General features: G+C 47.8%; 1 protein-coding gene across 4 annotated transcripts in view; it reads right to left on the bottom strand.

The window, feature by feature from the left end:
• The window catches only part of TSPAN14 (tetraspanin 14), a 58,086-nt gene that overhangs the window by 10,818 nt on the left and 30,424 nt on the right, over nt 1-16,844 (bottom strand). For 2 of the 4 annotated variants that reach the window (XM_037002815.2, XM_017644648.3), the window contains exons 2-3: nt 15,850-15,947; nt 551-601 (exon numbers count right to left, since the gene is read on the bottom strand). In XM_037002815.2, the coding sequence (XP_036858710.1) occupies nt 551-601; nt 15,850-15,930 (132 nt within the window). In that variant the 5' untranslated portion in view covers nt 15,931-15,947. The remainder of the gene's footprint in view (nt 1-550; nt 602-15,849; nt 15,948-16,844) is intronic. The other 2 variants (XM_073241093.1, XM_073241094.1) reach the window with 2 other exon arrangements.

The raw sequence follows: 16,844 nt of genomic DNA, 5'->3' as shown, positions 1-16,844 counted from the left end.
GGTCTCCCCACCACAGGCTAGGTAAGGAGGCTCATAGGTGGTGAAAGAGCTGCCCCTGCCCCACGGGGTGCCTAGGGCTGCAGCACAGAGCCCCTCTCCCTGATCTCAGGGGCTCTTCCTGTGGCAAAAAGAGCTTCAGGAACAAACCAACTGCGTTCAGGGACCTGCTAGCCCCCACAGGCACAGACAGGATCAGGAAGGTGACCCCAGGCCTGAGCTAGACACAGCTGCACAAGCCCCAGGGCGACTTGGGGCTTCTGGGAACAGAAAAGAGGGTTCTCATGCTCATGGAGTTCAAAACCCCCATCATCCCAGCCTTGGCCTCCAGAGGGACCCCCACCATGGGGAAGCAGAGCCAGTGGCTGGCCCCCAGTTTCACTGTGTGTTCAGTAATGATTTCCAGAGCTGGCTCCTAAGCTCTGAAGACTGACAACAAACCATTACCTTGCAAAAGAAACGCCTGTCAAGGAGGAGTTTGGGGGGACCAACAAAGCTGAACAAAGGAACCTGGTTTTTGACTGTTCAGGGTCCTAGTGACGGGTACACCTACCTTTTCGCTCCATGCCCAGAGTCCAACTCCAAGGAAGACGACTCCAGCCAACTGAGCAGGGGGCAGGGACAGAGGCAGAGAGAAAGTTAGGTCTAGGTCAGAAATGAGCACCATGAACATGTTAATACGAAGTCCACACTGCTAGTCAGAGGATGCTCCTGGCTCCTGTCCGTGCTGGGTGGAGCAGGGGCGGCCCCTCGGTCCCTGCAGGTGACAGAGACTCCACCAAAGAGCAAAGAGATGGTGAGGCTCTTTAGATAACCCACACCTTCCCTTCCTTCCCTAAACATATGGACAAAGTCCTTCAACCCGGATGGTCCTATGCTCTGAAGAACAGAGGTGAAGATCTCAGAGCTGAGTCTGTCCTAGAGAGACTATGGAGTTGAAGGCAGCAATCAGGCCACACTCTGTTTCTTCCCCTTCCTGCAAGCCCCCCAAGTCATCTCAACACTGTCTAGAATATAAGAAGATATTGCCCCTTGTGACGGCTGCCCCTGGGGCCTTCACCAGCTCCCAGTGCAGGTGAGGCTCTGCATAGGGACTAGGCACTGCCACAGGGGGCACTGCCAGGGCACACGCTCCACATGGGCTGAATGAAAAACAGGCCTTTACCAAGCAATCTGCTCACCTGAGAAAAGTAGCGTCCCCTCAACCCTGACCTCCTACCCACAGGAGCCCACTGGGGCTAGCCTGCCTCTGATGCCCCACAAGTATATCACAAGGTTCCTGAACCAGGGAGGGCTTTTCCATAAAAAAGCTACAGAACCTTGTGGTCTCTGGAAATTCGGTGGCCTTCTGCTTTTCTGCTTAACTACTCTATACCCTGCAGGCATTTAGCTGCCATTTATCGGGACCTCACAATAAATAACAGGGCTAGGTGTCTCTATGACTCCCAACTTTTCCAAGGTGTTTTCTCCCACGTTAAGATATTCCTGCCTACTTTATTCACTGCTTGCCCCAGGTGGCTGCAGGGGGAAAGAAAGGCCCTTTAAAGAAAACCCCAGGAATTCTCAACCTCTTGGATCACAGGCCTCCTTTAGAAAATGCATCCAAGTCCAAAACTTTGGGCAGGACTTTAGAGGGTCCCCAGGCAGTCCCCTCACCGTTGGTTCCCACTGCAGTCTGCGGCCCCCAAGTGAAGACACCCCGCCAGGCCCTGATCCCTCTGATTTACAAAGCAGAGGAGCCGAGATCAAAGCCCTGAGGAGGCCAAGACCAAAACCCCAGCAGCAGTGGCAAAGGGCCTAGATCCCAAGCCTGTATTTAATTCTTTCATTTACTCACTTACTCACTCATTTATCAAATCCTGATGAGTACATACTCAGTGCCAGGCAACCACCTCCAACCCAGAGCCAGCACTGAGGCACGCAGGCCGCGATCCCTGTGCCATGGGAACCTCTGCCCCAGGAAGCCAGGCCCACACAGGGTCGTCCCACCACACCACACTGGGTTTCCTCCTTTTCAGTTCCCCCACGAGATCAACTGGCTGGTGAGGGTCTTCATTTTCCTTGACAGGGTACGTCTACCTCTCTTCCCCCGAGCGTCTCAGACTTCATGGGCAGGAAGCCCGAAGGTGACCTGTCACTGCCCACTGGCTCCAGTAGGCTCCCCCCACCATTCCTCAAGGCCCCCAATGACTGACTTCCCTCTTGCCAAGGCTGGAGGTCAAGTCTCTTCTCAGAGTCTCTGACCTCATCAGGCACAGCTGGTCATTCCCTCCTCAGGCACTCAGCTCTGGGAACACGAGTCACACTCACAGTTGTCTTCTACCCTCTGTCACCCCTCAGTCTCCACTGGCTCGTCCCCTTTTTTGACTCCTCTAAATACTGGTGAGCCTCACTGCTCAGTCTGAGATCCCTCACCCCTCCCTCAGCCTTCTAGATGATCTCATAATTCACATGGTTTTAAATACCAGCTTCACTGCCAATTCACAAATCCCAATCTCCAGCCACAGCACTCCTGAGCCAAACAGCCTGATGTCCTCTTGACTTGTCCACCTAAGATAGTACCTAACAATATCTCAACCTTAATGTGCCCCTAAAAGACCCCTGGTGTCCCCAGCCCGACCAGCTACTCCCTGACTCTTCTCCTGCTCATTAAAATAACACCAGGTCATCCACCTACTCATTTGTTTAGGATAGAAAACCTAGCCTCACACCTGCTGCTTCTCTTTCCCTCTAACTCCACGGTCACCCCAGCAGGACACTGGGTCGGTTCTACCTTCAAACGACGTAGTACATCTGACTGGTCTTTGTCTGGACTCTCTGCTCCCATCTGTGCATGCTCCACCCTTACAGGCCAGGATCCTGCAGGGGCCTCCTCACAGAACCCCAAGCAATCCTTTAAAAACATAGATCAGATAACTGCCCCCCTCAAAAATCTCCCAATCACTTCCCTTCCCAAATTCAGACTGTTGCCATGGCCCACACGGGTCTCTGCAGCGTTCTGTGGCCCAGATCTCCAGCCACACCACTCACCCCATGCTCCGGGCCACCCTGGCTTTGTTACTTTCTTGAACTCCGGAAACTCATCCTTGCCTCACAGCCTTGATATATTCCCTCAGCCTAGAATGTTCTTCCTCCATATCCCTCCTGGCGTCCTCCCTCACTTCATTCAGGTCTCTTCAAATCTCATCTCCTGAGAGACACCACCCTGCACTGTCCCAGGAGGATGGCTCCCCATCCACACGCCTGACCGCCTTCCCTGCTGGCTTTTCTTCATGGCACTTATCCTAGACCACGTGAGCTGTCTATTGTGTCTCTCCACTTAAGTAAGCCCTCTAAGGGCAGAGATGATTTCTGTTTTGTTCAGGGTTGTATCCCAAAAACTCGAAGGACCCGGCCACGGCTGGTAGAGTGGGTACGCATGAGTCACCAGGGCTCCAAGGCCAGGGCAGCCCTTCCTTGCCTATGGCCCTCCCAGTTCCTCCAGGTCTAACTCAGCCTGAAGGTGTCCAAAACCCCTGAGGGCCAAGCAAGAGCCCAGCCTGGCCCAGGCCCATGGGGGTACTAGCATCAGAGCAGGATGGGGCCAGCAGGCTGTCTACGTCCCGCAACCCCCTCATCCAGTGTCCCCAGCAAGCTTTCCAGCCCCTGCCTAAATGCTTTCCATGACAGCCCACCCACCCCTGGCACCGTGTGGGAGGGTAAGAAATGTCTGTCCCTCGGGAACCCCTCCCTCAGTCACACTCAACTCAAGAAGCCAGCTCACAGCCCCACAGCGCAGCTCTCCTTTCACAAGGTCTGGGCTCTAAGAAGGGCTTCTGTTTTTTTCCACCCTGTTTTAAAGGAAGCACTAAAGTTCACTTGTTCCAGAAAGACAGGAACTAGGGGGGGTCACATGTCAGATCACAGGCTCAATGAACACTGGCCCAGGGCAGGAACTGCGGGCCAACAGCAGTTTCAGAGATGCAGAGACTAAGGGAGGACGAGACAGGGGAAGTGGCTGTCTGGGAGCTCACACGGGAGCCTATTTCCCAGAACTTTCCTGGGGCAGATGGCCCACGGAGCTGGGCTGCCGCACCTGGCAGTGATGGTTCAGTGGGTGCCTTCCAGCCCGAGTAACTTCTTTGCCTGTCTTCTATGATGATGAAATAACCTCCCAAAAAATGAGGCCTAACTCCCACCACACCCAAAGGGAGGCCAGCCTTGGGCTGCCAGGCACACACACTGCTGTGGTCAGCTTGGCAAGCACAGCCGCCCTCTCCTGGGCACCATGAGCTGTGTTAAACACACAACACACCTTCCACACCCCACAACACTGGTAGTATTACCCCATCTTTCAAATAGGAAAGCTCAGATGAAGAGTGACATGACTGTTTGCCTGAAGTCACCCAGCTAGCTGACAGCAGAGTTAACCAAACCCGGGAGTCTCTAACCTCCCGACATATCATCTCACTGCCCATAACACAGGCCAAGGGGAGCCAGCAGCAGCCTGGCCCTTCACCAGGAGGGGCAGGCAGAGGGGCCGCTGGTGTGGGAGTTCCACAGAAGGGTCTTCTGGACGGTGCAACTCTAGAGTCCATGACCTACCTTGCCAGGTGGTGAAGATCACTCCACGTCCCCACCAGGGCAGGTGGCCAGGGTAGAAGGGCCTCTTTGGGGGTCACTGTAAAGCTGTCTTGGCCTTTCCACCTTAGGGCAAAGGTCCTAATGAAAGCAGGAGAGAGGCCCTTGTGGAGCGCTCTGGGCTGCTCCAGCCCTGCCTTGTCCTGGAAGCCACAAAGAATCCACTCACCACATGAACAGGCCTGTGGCACTTTACCCAAGCAGGTTCAAGTCACAACAGAAATGTGGGCACCTGGCCAGGACCTGCTACATCAGAGAAGAGTTCCAACAAAAGGAGGTCAGAAACAGCCCCTGATCACCCACAATTTAGTTACCTTGGCCCCTTGCAAGATTTCATTTCATTGTGTGTCAAAGTACTTAAACAACCCTTGCAGGCCCTTAGAGGCCTGTCCTCAGCAAGCTCAGAGTGGCTCACTAGCAGCCACCACAGCACATTCAGGCTCTGTCCTGCTGGCCCCTGGTTCTTACATATTTCCCTGGCAGACACAGTCTGACATGCACAGAGCCCCTTCCCCTGGGCTGCTCGTGGGAGTCTCAGAGAAAACCAGAAGCTAACCCAAGAGTGAGGCAAACTCAAGGCTGACCAGAGCAGCACTGAAGGACTAGCCCAGGCGGTTGTGGTTTCAATCTCCACTCTGCAACTAAGGGCAACCAGACTTCATGCATGTCCAGAAACCCCTCTGTACCTAAGTTTTCCTCTGCAACATGCAGACGCCCCTTCCCAAGTCATAGGAGGGTTGTAAGAACTGAAGGAACTATCATATATGACATGGCCCGGGGCACAGGACCAATCCACATGAGCCCTGCCCTCCTGCAGTGGAGGCATGCAAGGGCCTTCAATATACCACCAGCATTTGCTGCTTTGGAGACTCTCTACCTCAGTAACTCTCAGTAACTCCCAGTAACTCTTAGCACTGGTCTTTGTCCTAAAACAAGATCCTCCTTTGCAGAAGCATCTTTAACTTGGCCTCTGGACACACAGTAATGCAGAGTTTAGGGAAATGGGATGATCCAGATAGAGACTTTTCAAGTAAGGTAGGAAAGGATGAAAGAAAACAAGGCATGGAGTGGAAGAAGCCAGAACAGTCTCAGCTCTGTTTCCAATAACCCTGTGGTTTTGAGCAATCCATCTCTCTCTTGGCCAACTGAGCAACTGGAGACCAATGATCTGCAAAGGCCCGTGCAGCTCCTGCTGCTTGCGCTTTGCCTTCCGTAAGTCATGCCAGGTGGAAGCCCCATGGTCCTGGCATTCTCCAGGACAGGAAGGCCTGACCCCAGGCCTGGTGGGTTCAGAAAACACCAGGGATGCTCGTGGTCACCTGAAATGCCAACAACTTATTCACTAGCCTGGAAGGACACCAGAGCACAGATCCTAGACCCTACCTGTCCCTGAGAGCCCTGTGGGCTGAGGGGGAGTCTCAGGGTACTTGTTGGAGTTAGGAGGCCTTGCCCCTCAACACTGTGACCACTCTGAACAGAGCAGGAAAGCCCCATTCAAAAACGTTTCACATTAAAGAGTCTATAGTAGATCATTTCTCAGTGGGAGTTTGAAAGTTCTGGAAGCCAGAAGGGATGCTGGAGCCTAGCTTCCTCATTATAGAGGGAAACAGGACCCAGGGCAAGAGGGTGCCTTGCACAGGGTCACACAGCTATCACACACCAGCTTTTCCTCCTGCCAGAAGGGTAGTTCTGAAAATAAGAAGCACGTGGGCCTTTCTCAGCACAGCCAGGGAACCCATGCTAGGGGCCCTGGTGAGGAGGGAAAGGATGTCCCAGAGTTCCCTCGTAACCCCCACCCTGCCCCGCCCAGGAACCTGACCGTATTAAGGCCTTTGAAAGAAAGGAAGGGGCAGAGTCCTCCAAGGGAGGTTACAGGCAGCTCCCCAGGCAACTAAGAGAAGGAACCCCCACCCCAGTGTCTGCCACTGCTGGCCCAAGTCAGTGATTAACAGTGGGTGGAAAACCCAGATAATAAGCCAGCAGTCAACATTTCTGGAAAGGGCCAGATACCAAGTATTTTCTGCTTCTGTGTTGGGTGATCGCTGTTTTAATTCTCTACTCTGCTGTGATAGCAGGAAAGCAGCCATAGAGAACACTTAAATGAATGGTGAAGGCTGTGTTCCAATAAAGTTATATATGCAAAAACAGGCCGAGAGCCAGATTTGGCCTGTGAGCTCTAGCGTGCCAAGTCCTGCACTGAACTATCACACTAAAACCATCTGGACCTTGAGACGAAAGACAGGATTTCCTTCAGCTCAGCCAAATGAACCCTGAGACATCCCTGCAATTCAACAGGTCTCCAACCTGGTATGTTTTTATATTATTTGAATAGGTCTTAATAGCCTGAAACTGTAAATAACCCAAATGATACATTCCCACAATGAAGTATTACACACAATGAGAATTAATGATCTGCCATTCCATACAACAGCATGAATGAATCTCACACACAATACTGAACAAAAGAAGTCAGACTCAAAAGATATAATAGTAATAATGTTCAGGAAGCATTATGATTGAATGCTTGGGGGCCATAATATCCATATGCCAAAGCCCCACCTCCAAGTGTGCTCCCAATGTGCTGGTACTTGGAGGTGGGGCCTTTGGGAGGTAGGGTTAGAGGAGAAGGCCATGAGGGTGGCACCTCCATGATTACGGTCCTTATAAGAAGAGGTGACACCAGAACCCACTCTTTTTGCCATGCAGGGCACAGTAAAAGATCAGCCATTTGCATGCCACAAAAGAGCCTTTACCAGAACCTAACCATGCTGGTACCATACCCTGCTCTCAGACTTCCAGTTCCCAGAAATGTGAAAAAACAAATTTCTGCTGTTTAAGTCAACAAGCCCACAAGCTGACGAAAACAGGAAGAACACTTGGGCAGAAAAACTGTATTTCACATGCAATCAAAAATTACTAGATCAGCAAGAAGGAAAAAAATATATGTAACCTACAACTGGGGAAAAAACGTCAGTAACTAGAAAAAAATGCAGGCAAGACAGAAGATGGAATTAACAAAGCCTTTAAAACAGATATTGTAAATATGCTCAGGGACCTAAAGGAAACAATAAACATAATCAGAGAAATAGATAATATAAAAAAGATCAAATGGAACTATTAGAAAATACAACACTAGAAATGAAGAATTCACTAGATGGATTTAACAGCCATTACAGAAGAAAAGATGAGGGAACTTGAAGACAAAACAATAGAATGTATCCAAACTGAAGGACAGATGGAGGTGGGGGAAGGCTGAACAGATCCTCAGTGATCTGTGGGACAAGGAGGCCAAGAAAAAAGGGGGCAGGGTGTGTATTTGAAGAAATAATGGGTCAAAATAGTCCCAAATTTGATGAAAGCTACAAACCCACAAATCGGAAGCCCAATGAATCCCAAAACAAATAAAACCGTACTAGCACATATAGTAACACTGCTGAAATCCAGTAACAAAGAGAAACTCTTGAAGTAAGCCAGAGGGGTGAAGAAAAGATAGTTCACATACAGAGTAGGCATATACAAGATATTTCAACCAAGTGAAATGAAACATAACAAAATGTGTAGGATGCAGAAAACATACAGTATCAAATACTTAGAGGAAGAAAGAAAAATCTGAAATCAATTATCTAATCTTCTATTTTAAGAAGCCAGAAAATGAACAAAATAATCCCAAAGCAGAACAGGAAATAATTAAAGAGCAAAAATCAGTGAAGTACACTGGAGATGAATGGTGGTGATGGCTGCAAAACAATGTTAATATACTTAATGCCACTGAACTGTGCACTTAAAAATGATTGCTTTATGTATGTTTTACAATTTTAAAAATATAATTTAAAAATAACTTTTAAAAAAAGTTCAAATAACTCAATAAAATAAAAAACAGAGAAAACATTACCTAAACTAAAAATCAGATGCAAGAGTCAAATCTAATTTAGTGACAGAAGACAGATCAATGGTTATCTGAGGAAGGGGACATTTATTAAACATCTTCATCTGTAGTTAGAGTGGTTAGGCAGAGTATACAGATGGTAACTCACGGAACTGTATGTTTGAAATGGGTAAATGTTTTCTATCTAATTTACATCTCAACCAAGTTGATTTTTTTTACTGGGAAAAAAAGAGAAAAAGATCACAATACTCTCACCCAGAAGACTCATCACTTCAGCAGCAGACTGGGCCACAATGACTACTTAGTGGCAAAGGACACAGAGTGAGTGAAACACACCACTTACTATACTTGACACTACCCCATGAGCATGTACTAATCACATGTGCAGGGCAATAACCGCAGTGCACAGTGACCAGCCTTCCTCGGATATCCCCACCGGTGGTCCCGGCCTCAGACATGCCAGTGCGGGTGACATCAGACATGAGACCTGAAGCAATCAACGCCACAGGCAACTCCAAGTTCTGGCAGAGTCTCTGGTTAAGCAATCCTTGCCCTCCCTCTTGGCAAGCCCAAACGTGGAAAAATACACATCACACACCCCTATATACCACAAGATAAGGTGGTCTGTTTCCTATGAATTGGGGCACCCCTTGTGGAGAAGCAATTTGGATTTTATAAATATGTCAGGCCAGTCAAAACAATGTTCAAACCTTTTAACCCATTTAATTGCACTCCTAGGAGTCTACCCCAGCAAATAATTTCCCTCCTTTCCCCAAAGGGAAGAGTGTGTATTACACAAACTAATCACTGCATCCTTATCTAGGAGAGTAAAAAAAATAATTGGAAACAACCTAAATGTCCAATATGGGAATTTATAAAAATAAAATCAGGAAGACTATGCAGCAACCTAGAATATTCTATACTAGGTGATTCTGCTATGAAAACACAGACCTTGAAATGGGTAAGTGTTTTTTTATCTAATTTATATCTCAGTAGAGGTGATTAAAGAAAAAAAAAACATTTCTGGGGGAAAAAAGGTCACAAACAAGATGGGAATAGTTACTCTCACACAGCAGACTTAAAAACACTCTCACACACTGACACTCTGTAAGAAGCAGAAATGAAGCACTGTAAATATTTAAGGCTGGGTCTACAGGGTCTAACGTCCACAGCCAAGGCCTCCTTCCACCGTAGCCAAACTTCTAGGTCCATCATACTTGTTACAGTAATCATATAATTTAAATAAGGTGCAAGCTAATAAAATACAAGTGTAAAATCTAAGATGAACTCTTAAAATCATTAGTTGATTATAAGAGAATCAAGTTGAATGCTCTGGAAAGACTTCATAGAGGTAACTTTTTAACTGTCAAGTGAGATATCAAAGGTTGAAAAAGACAGTAAAACTGCAGGGACTCTGCATTCAGATTACTCCACAGTCTAAGTCCTTGTCGCAAGGCGCTGAAACCAGAAGACCTGGACCATGCTTTACGAGCGTGGCTTAGGCAAAAAAGACAAGGAATTCCAACCAGCTGACCCAAACACCGAGAGAAGGCCTGGGCCCTGCCCCAAAGATGGGGTAATACCTGTGCATCTATCTGGTTTAAGTCAAACTCAAATGTTTGAACTACATATGGATCATTTTTTAACGATTTTCTGGTTTAATGACTTTTTAAAAAACTGATGTATTATGACTCTCAGTCTTCATTTCACGGTTAAGGCCTCTTAAACCACATTTATTAATGCAGATATGACATGCTTATCGGATACTTGAAATTCCCTGGATTCAGAATACAACAAGTTTGCTTTATTTAACATTTCTCTATAACTGCCACAATAAAGCCTGCTTGTCAATTTACCAACTTCAAAAAAAAAAAAAACTCTCACAAAGATATGCAACTGTGTGACGGCAGACAGGAGACAGAGCGTGGAGAGATGCGGTGACACTGGCATGCTTTGTGTAGTCTTCTATAATTTCCATGCAACTACAAAGTTCATTAAAAAAAACTTGAAGAGAAAAAAAGGCACCACTTCCTAGCAATGACAGTGAAAATACACTACACACATTATTACTTTTGCTTTTTGACTGCATCGATTACCAGGAGATACAAGCAGAGCATCTGTCTGCACTCAGGCCTGGAGATCAGGTCTTGTAGTCTGATATTACACTGAAGTCAGCTGAAGTAAGGGCAATTCCCTGTCACAGTGATCCAGAGACAGCAGCCCATTGTGAGATGTGGTGAGGCCCCTATCAAAGGGAGAGCACAATAAAAGCCAGACAAAACACGTTAAGATTCTCCAGCCACAAAGATGCTGCAAACAGGTGTAGGGAAGGAAGCTGACCGTTAGGTCCTTCCACATTGGACTTGCTTTCCTCTCCTGGACAGTGATGGGGTACAACTGTTGTTCTGGCAAAATTCTTGTTTTTTTTTATTAAGGTGTCATTGATATACACTCTTATGAAGTTTTCACAAGAAAAACAATGTGGTTACTATATTCACCCTTATTGTTGAGTCCCCCAACCATACCCCATTGCAGTCACTGTCCATCAGTGTAGTAAGATGTCCAGCAAAATTCTTAATAACCTGTATCACTCTTGAAAGTTTCCCGACTTGGACCACTGACCATATAGTCACCCTACTTACGGGAAGCACCTGTTACTTTGAAGGAAGGGGCCTTAAGCCACACTGAGGACATTATGCTCTGCAAGTAAGCCAGAGCACAAATGTCCACGGCTTTCCTTGCGCCCAGAAACAGGCTGCACATTAGGCTCAGGAGCTAATACCCACATTGTACAAGCAGGGAAACTGTGGCTCAGAGCTGCCCAATGGAGAAGGCCAGGAGCAGGGGGCCCACCTCTCTGTACAACACAGGCTATGTCTGTGCCTACACGGGGCCTAGCTCTTCACTTTAAACCTCACAAAGGCTTTATCTGAACCTTTGCAGAGTAAACTCAATGCTTATGGTTGGAAGCAGTCCTGGAGATACAGACATCATCTCAATCATCCCTCCACGGGACTCACTCAGCAAACCAGAAAAGCTCAAGTTCTTTGTAGAACCAGGTTGGGTTAGAATGAACAAGGAAAGGGCTGTGTACTGCTCCTCCAGCTTCCCTTCCTCTGCAAGTCAGAGGGGTTTTTTTTTAATGTTTAATTGTGGTAAATGTAATAAAAAGTTTGCCACCATAACCTTTTAAGTGTGCAGCTCGGTGGCAGGAGGACACTCACAGTGCAGTACACAACCATCACCCCCACCCACAGAGCTGTTTTCATCTTGCGAAATGGACACTCTGTACCCTAAACAGTAACTTCCCATTCTCCACTCCCCCATCCCCCACCATTCTGCTTTCTATGAATTTAGCTATTCTAAGTACCTCATATAAATGGAATTGTACAGTGTTTGTCCTTTTGCAATTGGCTTACTTCCAAAGCATAATGTCCTCAATGTTTATCCATGTTGTAGCATCTGTCAGAATCGCATTCCTTTTAAAGGATGAATAATATTAAAATGCTTGTATAGACCAAATCTTGTTTTCCCATTCATTCCTCAATATCCTTCTGACTACTGTGAATAATGCTCCTATGAACATGGCTGTGTAAATATCTCTTTGAAACCTTGCTTTTAATTCTTTCAGGGTACATACCCAGAAATGGAGTTGCTGGATCATATGGTAATTATATTTTTGACTTTTCAAGGAATTACCATATTCTTTTCCATAGCAGCTGCACCATTTTACATTTCCACCAACAGAGCACAAGGGTCCCAGTTTCTCCACATTCTTGCCAACATTTATTGTTATGTTTTATAATGCATAGTTTAAAGTGGTATCTCACTCCATTTCCTAAGTTGATTTGCAAAGCATTGATTTGCATTTCCCTAAATAAAATTTTGCACTAGAAACAAGTCTAATACAACTGAAAATGATTATGATTTAAGAAATAAAAAGTGCTAGTGCCCTCACAATGCTATTTTGTCTGAAAGCATTATTTCCCTGACACCACTGTGACGGAACCCCGTGAAGCCCAGCTCCATGCTCACTTGGTACACAGACATCGGCGTCATCCAACAATTCTCACTCCAAGTGTGTATTAATGGTCCCTTGGAAAGTCCTCAGCCCCGAAGTTGGAGGGAGGGAGCTTTAAAAAACTGTGAAGAGAGCTGCAGGAGTCTGCTATAAGGAATGTTACTGTGAAAATAATTCTGAGTGGGGCAAACTGCTAAATTAAGCCTGGTACTTGTTCTGCATCTAAAACTGGTCAAAGTAACAACCAGTTGCTTTCTGCACATTCAAACCTGTCTGCTGAGCCCAGGTCGCTACAGTCCTCAGCTCCACTACTCACTGTTACTTCATTAAAACAAAACAAACACAAAAATTCTCTGCATAAAAAGATCTGTCTCTGCTTTGCTAACAATAAAAGTTAAACAAGATTGGCTATGAATTTAAATAATTGAAACTAGGTGGCGGGAACATGAGGCTTCACTATATTGTTCTATTTTTGTAGTCTCACCATTTAAAAAAGAACATTTCTCTGAGGAGATAAAGGGCTTGGCATATCACTTCCTACATTTTCAGCAACCTTGTAAGGCAGGTGACAGGCAGGTGAGAGCAATATTTCACAATGAAAACAGAAAGGCTTATCAAGGTCACTGAGTTCAGTTGAGAGTCCTGACTGGTGTACAGGTGTCTCCTGCTGTGTGCATCCCAGGGGCCTCTGCACCCCAATTCCCAGGACCCAGGCCACACTCCCAGCTCCTGTTGCAATGAAGACAGCAAATCACCACCAAGGACCCAGCAGGGAAGGGCCAGGCAGCTTCCCCAGGAGCAAGGCACTGGGCCTTCCTCTCATTTCCTAACCGTGCTCTCTATCATGCCACATTTTCCTGACTTCCTTTCCATTCCTTCCTGTTCTGCCCCAGTGCACACAAAGTGAAAAAAAGATTAACTCTCAACTACACACAGTGCCAATTCTGCAGAACTCTGAGAACTGCAGCACCCTTCAGTCACCAAGTAGATCTGCTACAATTCTGGCCTCACATACTCTGCCATTTGAATTTGGGGATATGAATGTGTTACTGAGCAAGTTGTAAAGCTTCCCAAGAGCAGAGCCAATGTTCTGAAAAGCCTCTGAAGAAAAGGAGATTACAAGGGCCTTTAGCCACAGCCTCAGAGGGTGTGTTTCACTCCAGCTGCAAATATCAGGATGAGAGTCAGAGGTCAAAGCACAATGTCAAGAAAGCACAAGTGCAGGGGTAAAACCAGGACACAACTGCTGGGTATACAAGCGTGCTGTCAGAATGCCTGCCCAGGCCAAGTGACTCTCCACCATGCACCTGGCTGGATAGACAGGGCGGGGAGCTCCAGGTGTGGCCAGAGGGCTCTCCTCCAGGCAGGGGAATGCTGGTCTGGGAAGCCACACATTGCAAGGCTGGGGCAGCCACCATGTTCCCATTAGGAGGGGCACACAGGAACCACATCAAATGTCCAGTATTGCCCCATTTCAGGGGCAATGATGAGGTTGTTGGTAATAGGCTGTCTGGGCACAGCAAAGACCTGGGGTGAACAGCCAAACCACTGCCCACTCTATTTTTCCAGGACAGAAAAACCCTAGAACTTGAGATGAATCATCAGGAGATGGTGCTGTAAAATCAAGGGTAGAAGCTGAAAGGTCTTTGTAAGACTGTCTTTTTTTTTTTCTCTCCAAGAGATCCAGTCCAAACACAACACACAAATCTACAGAAGAGGCAAAATGTGGTGTCACGGCCACTCATTCTGTCCTTCCTTCTCCATCTGCTCCCCGCCACCGCCCCGACACACCGAGAAACAATGCTTGCTTAACAGTTTCAAAAGCCTCTGTGTGTGACCATGTCCCCTCACCCTCCTGCAGAATCAATGACAGCCTCTCCCTGGATCAATGCCACTGTCAGCATACACATGCCTCCCTTAACCCCTTGGCCATCTCCAGCCAAGTGTCCAATTTTTCTGTTCTTCTTTATGGCAAAAGCCCTTGAAAGAACTGTCACCCATCATAGTCTCCACTTTCTCATGTCCCACTGGCTCCCTGGGCAGCCCCAAGATGGGGGTTCCATCCCCTAAGAGCACACAGTGGCTCTGGCCAAGGTCACCAACAGCCTCCACTTGGTCAAAGCCAATGCCAATTTTCTGTCCTCATCCTACTTCACCTCCCTGGTCCTCTTTGCTTCAAAGGCTTTCTCTTGTGGCTTACATAACACAAAACTCCTGGGCTTCCATTTATTCCAGGCTACCCAGGACTCAATGTTCTACCTCTCTTTTTAACCAACACTCTCCTTCAGTGATCTCATCCGGGCCACCCCTTCCTGTGATGGTGGCCAGGACTTTCATCTCCAGGATGGTCACTGACACAGGAAACTGACGTCTCCATGTGGCTGGCTAAGAGACCATTCAAACCCTTCTGCCCCTCCAAATTCTACCTGAGCCTCGTACCACCATCCATTCCTTCACTCTGCAGAATCATGCCATAACTAGATCACACCGCCCAACTTACAACCCTGCCAAGAGTTACTAAAAGAAGTAGAAAATAATTCCAACTACTTTCTGAGAACTGTACGGTATAATACAGCCTGATTCTTCATGTCTCTGTCCCCACGTGCGTCCCCTCTCCCTTGTACCCACTCAGCGCCTGACACATGGTCATGGTTCTTCTCCCCTACACATGCCAAGTTCATTCCTGCCTCAGGGCCTTTGCAGATACCGCTATTCCTGCCTGGCTCTCTACCCCATCCCCTGACTGGCTGCCTCTTCACTAGTACTCTCCACTGGGCCTCAGTCCCTACCATACCACCTGGAATGCCCTTCCCTGACCACTCTAGCTGTGGAGTTTCTCCCTCCCTGCTCTGCTGCTCAGTAGGCTAATACCATTTTGTCTATTAAACACAAGCACAGAGTTTTATTGCCCTTTTCTATTCTCTGCTTCCCAGAATCTAGAACAGGGGCTGGCCCACAGTCATGAGCACAAAATACTTTGCTGCTGATGTCTTATTGAGGCATTCCTGGGGCAGGGGCAGAGGGAGGGGGAGACACACACACACACACATCTGGACCACAGCCCCAAGGCTTCTTGAGCCCCCAAGGCTGGGGTATGAGCCCTTAATCTGGTTCTCAATCCCCTTGGCCTTCCCTGTCAGAGCACTTAACAGTCTATTTAATAACTGACTTGTTGCTGGCTCCGTGAGGACAAGGCTCATCGGTCCTGCCCCCAGTTGTATCCTGAGCCTCCTCACAGCGGGCCTGGCAAACCAAAAGAACTTAAGAGTCACCATTTACTAAATAAAGGACGAGGCAAGGGCTGTGGCCGCTCTTACTAACTCACCCAGAAGACAATGTTGTAGCTGAAAAGGAGGTACTTGTACCAGCAGCTGACCTCAGCATTAGAGTATCTGTAATAGTGCATCTTCTGAGAAGCCAGATCTGTGGAGAGACATGGCAAAAATGAAACAGCAGGTTTGGTTTCAAGACATCTCCCCAAAACCTACTCCCCAAGGAAACAGAGCTGAGGCTCAAACACACACTCCAGAGGCCTCCAAAATTTCCCTGGGGTCTTGTACTAGTCCAGGCACAGGTTTACTATCCAATGCCAGATATAGTTTAGGCAAACAGCAGGTGAAGTGAACTTTCCGGAAACAGCCAAATGAGTAAGAGGGGTATTTTTGAAAGAATGGAGAAATGGCAGTTTCTAAAGGATGTCCTAATACCAGGACTTCTGCTTGGAACCTTCCCCATTTATCTCACCTCCTCTCCATTGGGTACTGACTGACCTGTCCACTTCATGGCTGAGGAGTCAGGAGTTCAGAAAGGTCATGTGACTTGTCCCGGGCCACGGCAAAAAGACAAGTCCCAGGGTGTGAACCAAGGACAGGGGATCCCACCACCAGCCGGGGCAGAGCAGCCAGGAGTACAGAGAGCCAAATAAGGAGAGACCCACATCTGGGCAGAAGTGATGAATGAACAGCCAGGTTTGGACATGATCTAATCATGGCTGGTAAAGAAAAGTTAGAGAATTAAGGCTTCATATTCACTCGCCCGGCATTTCCTGAGAAAGCCTGGAAGGTGGGGAAGGAGGGAGGTGCCCCAAGCTGACCCATAGGGCGGGATCTGGGGCTCACTGGGGAATACTCCCAGTCCCCTGTCAGATTCCACTTTCTGGGCTGAGAAGAGGGGCCCAGGCACAAACTCCACCTGCAGTGAGGAGACACCCACCCACAAATGCCAGAGAAAAAACGGCTTCGGCCACCTTGCTGCCGAGTGGCTACTTCGAAATTCCTTCCTGTGAGATGGCCTCAATAACCCCAGCATAGATGTGCAATG

The sequence above is a fragment of the Manis javanica genome, chromosome 7 (assembly GCF_040802235.1).
Source record: "Manis javanica isolate MJ-LG chromosome 7, MJ_LKY, whole genome shotgun sequence".
NCBI lineage: Eukaryota > Metazoa > Chordata > Mammalia > Pholidota > Manidae > Manis > Manis javanica.
This window is presented reverse-complemented; position numbering and strand designations above follow the sequence as displayed.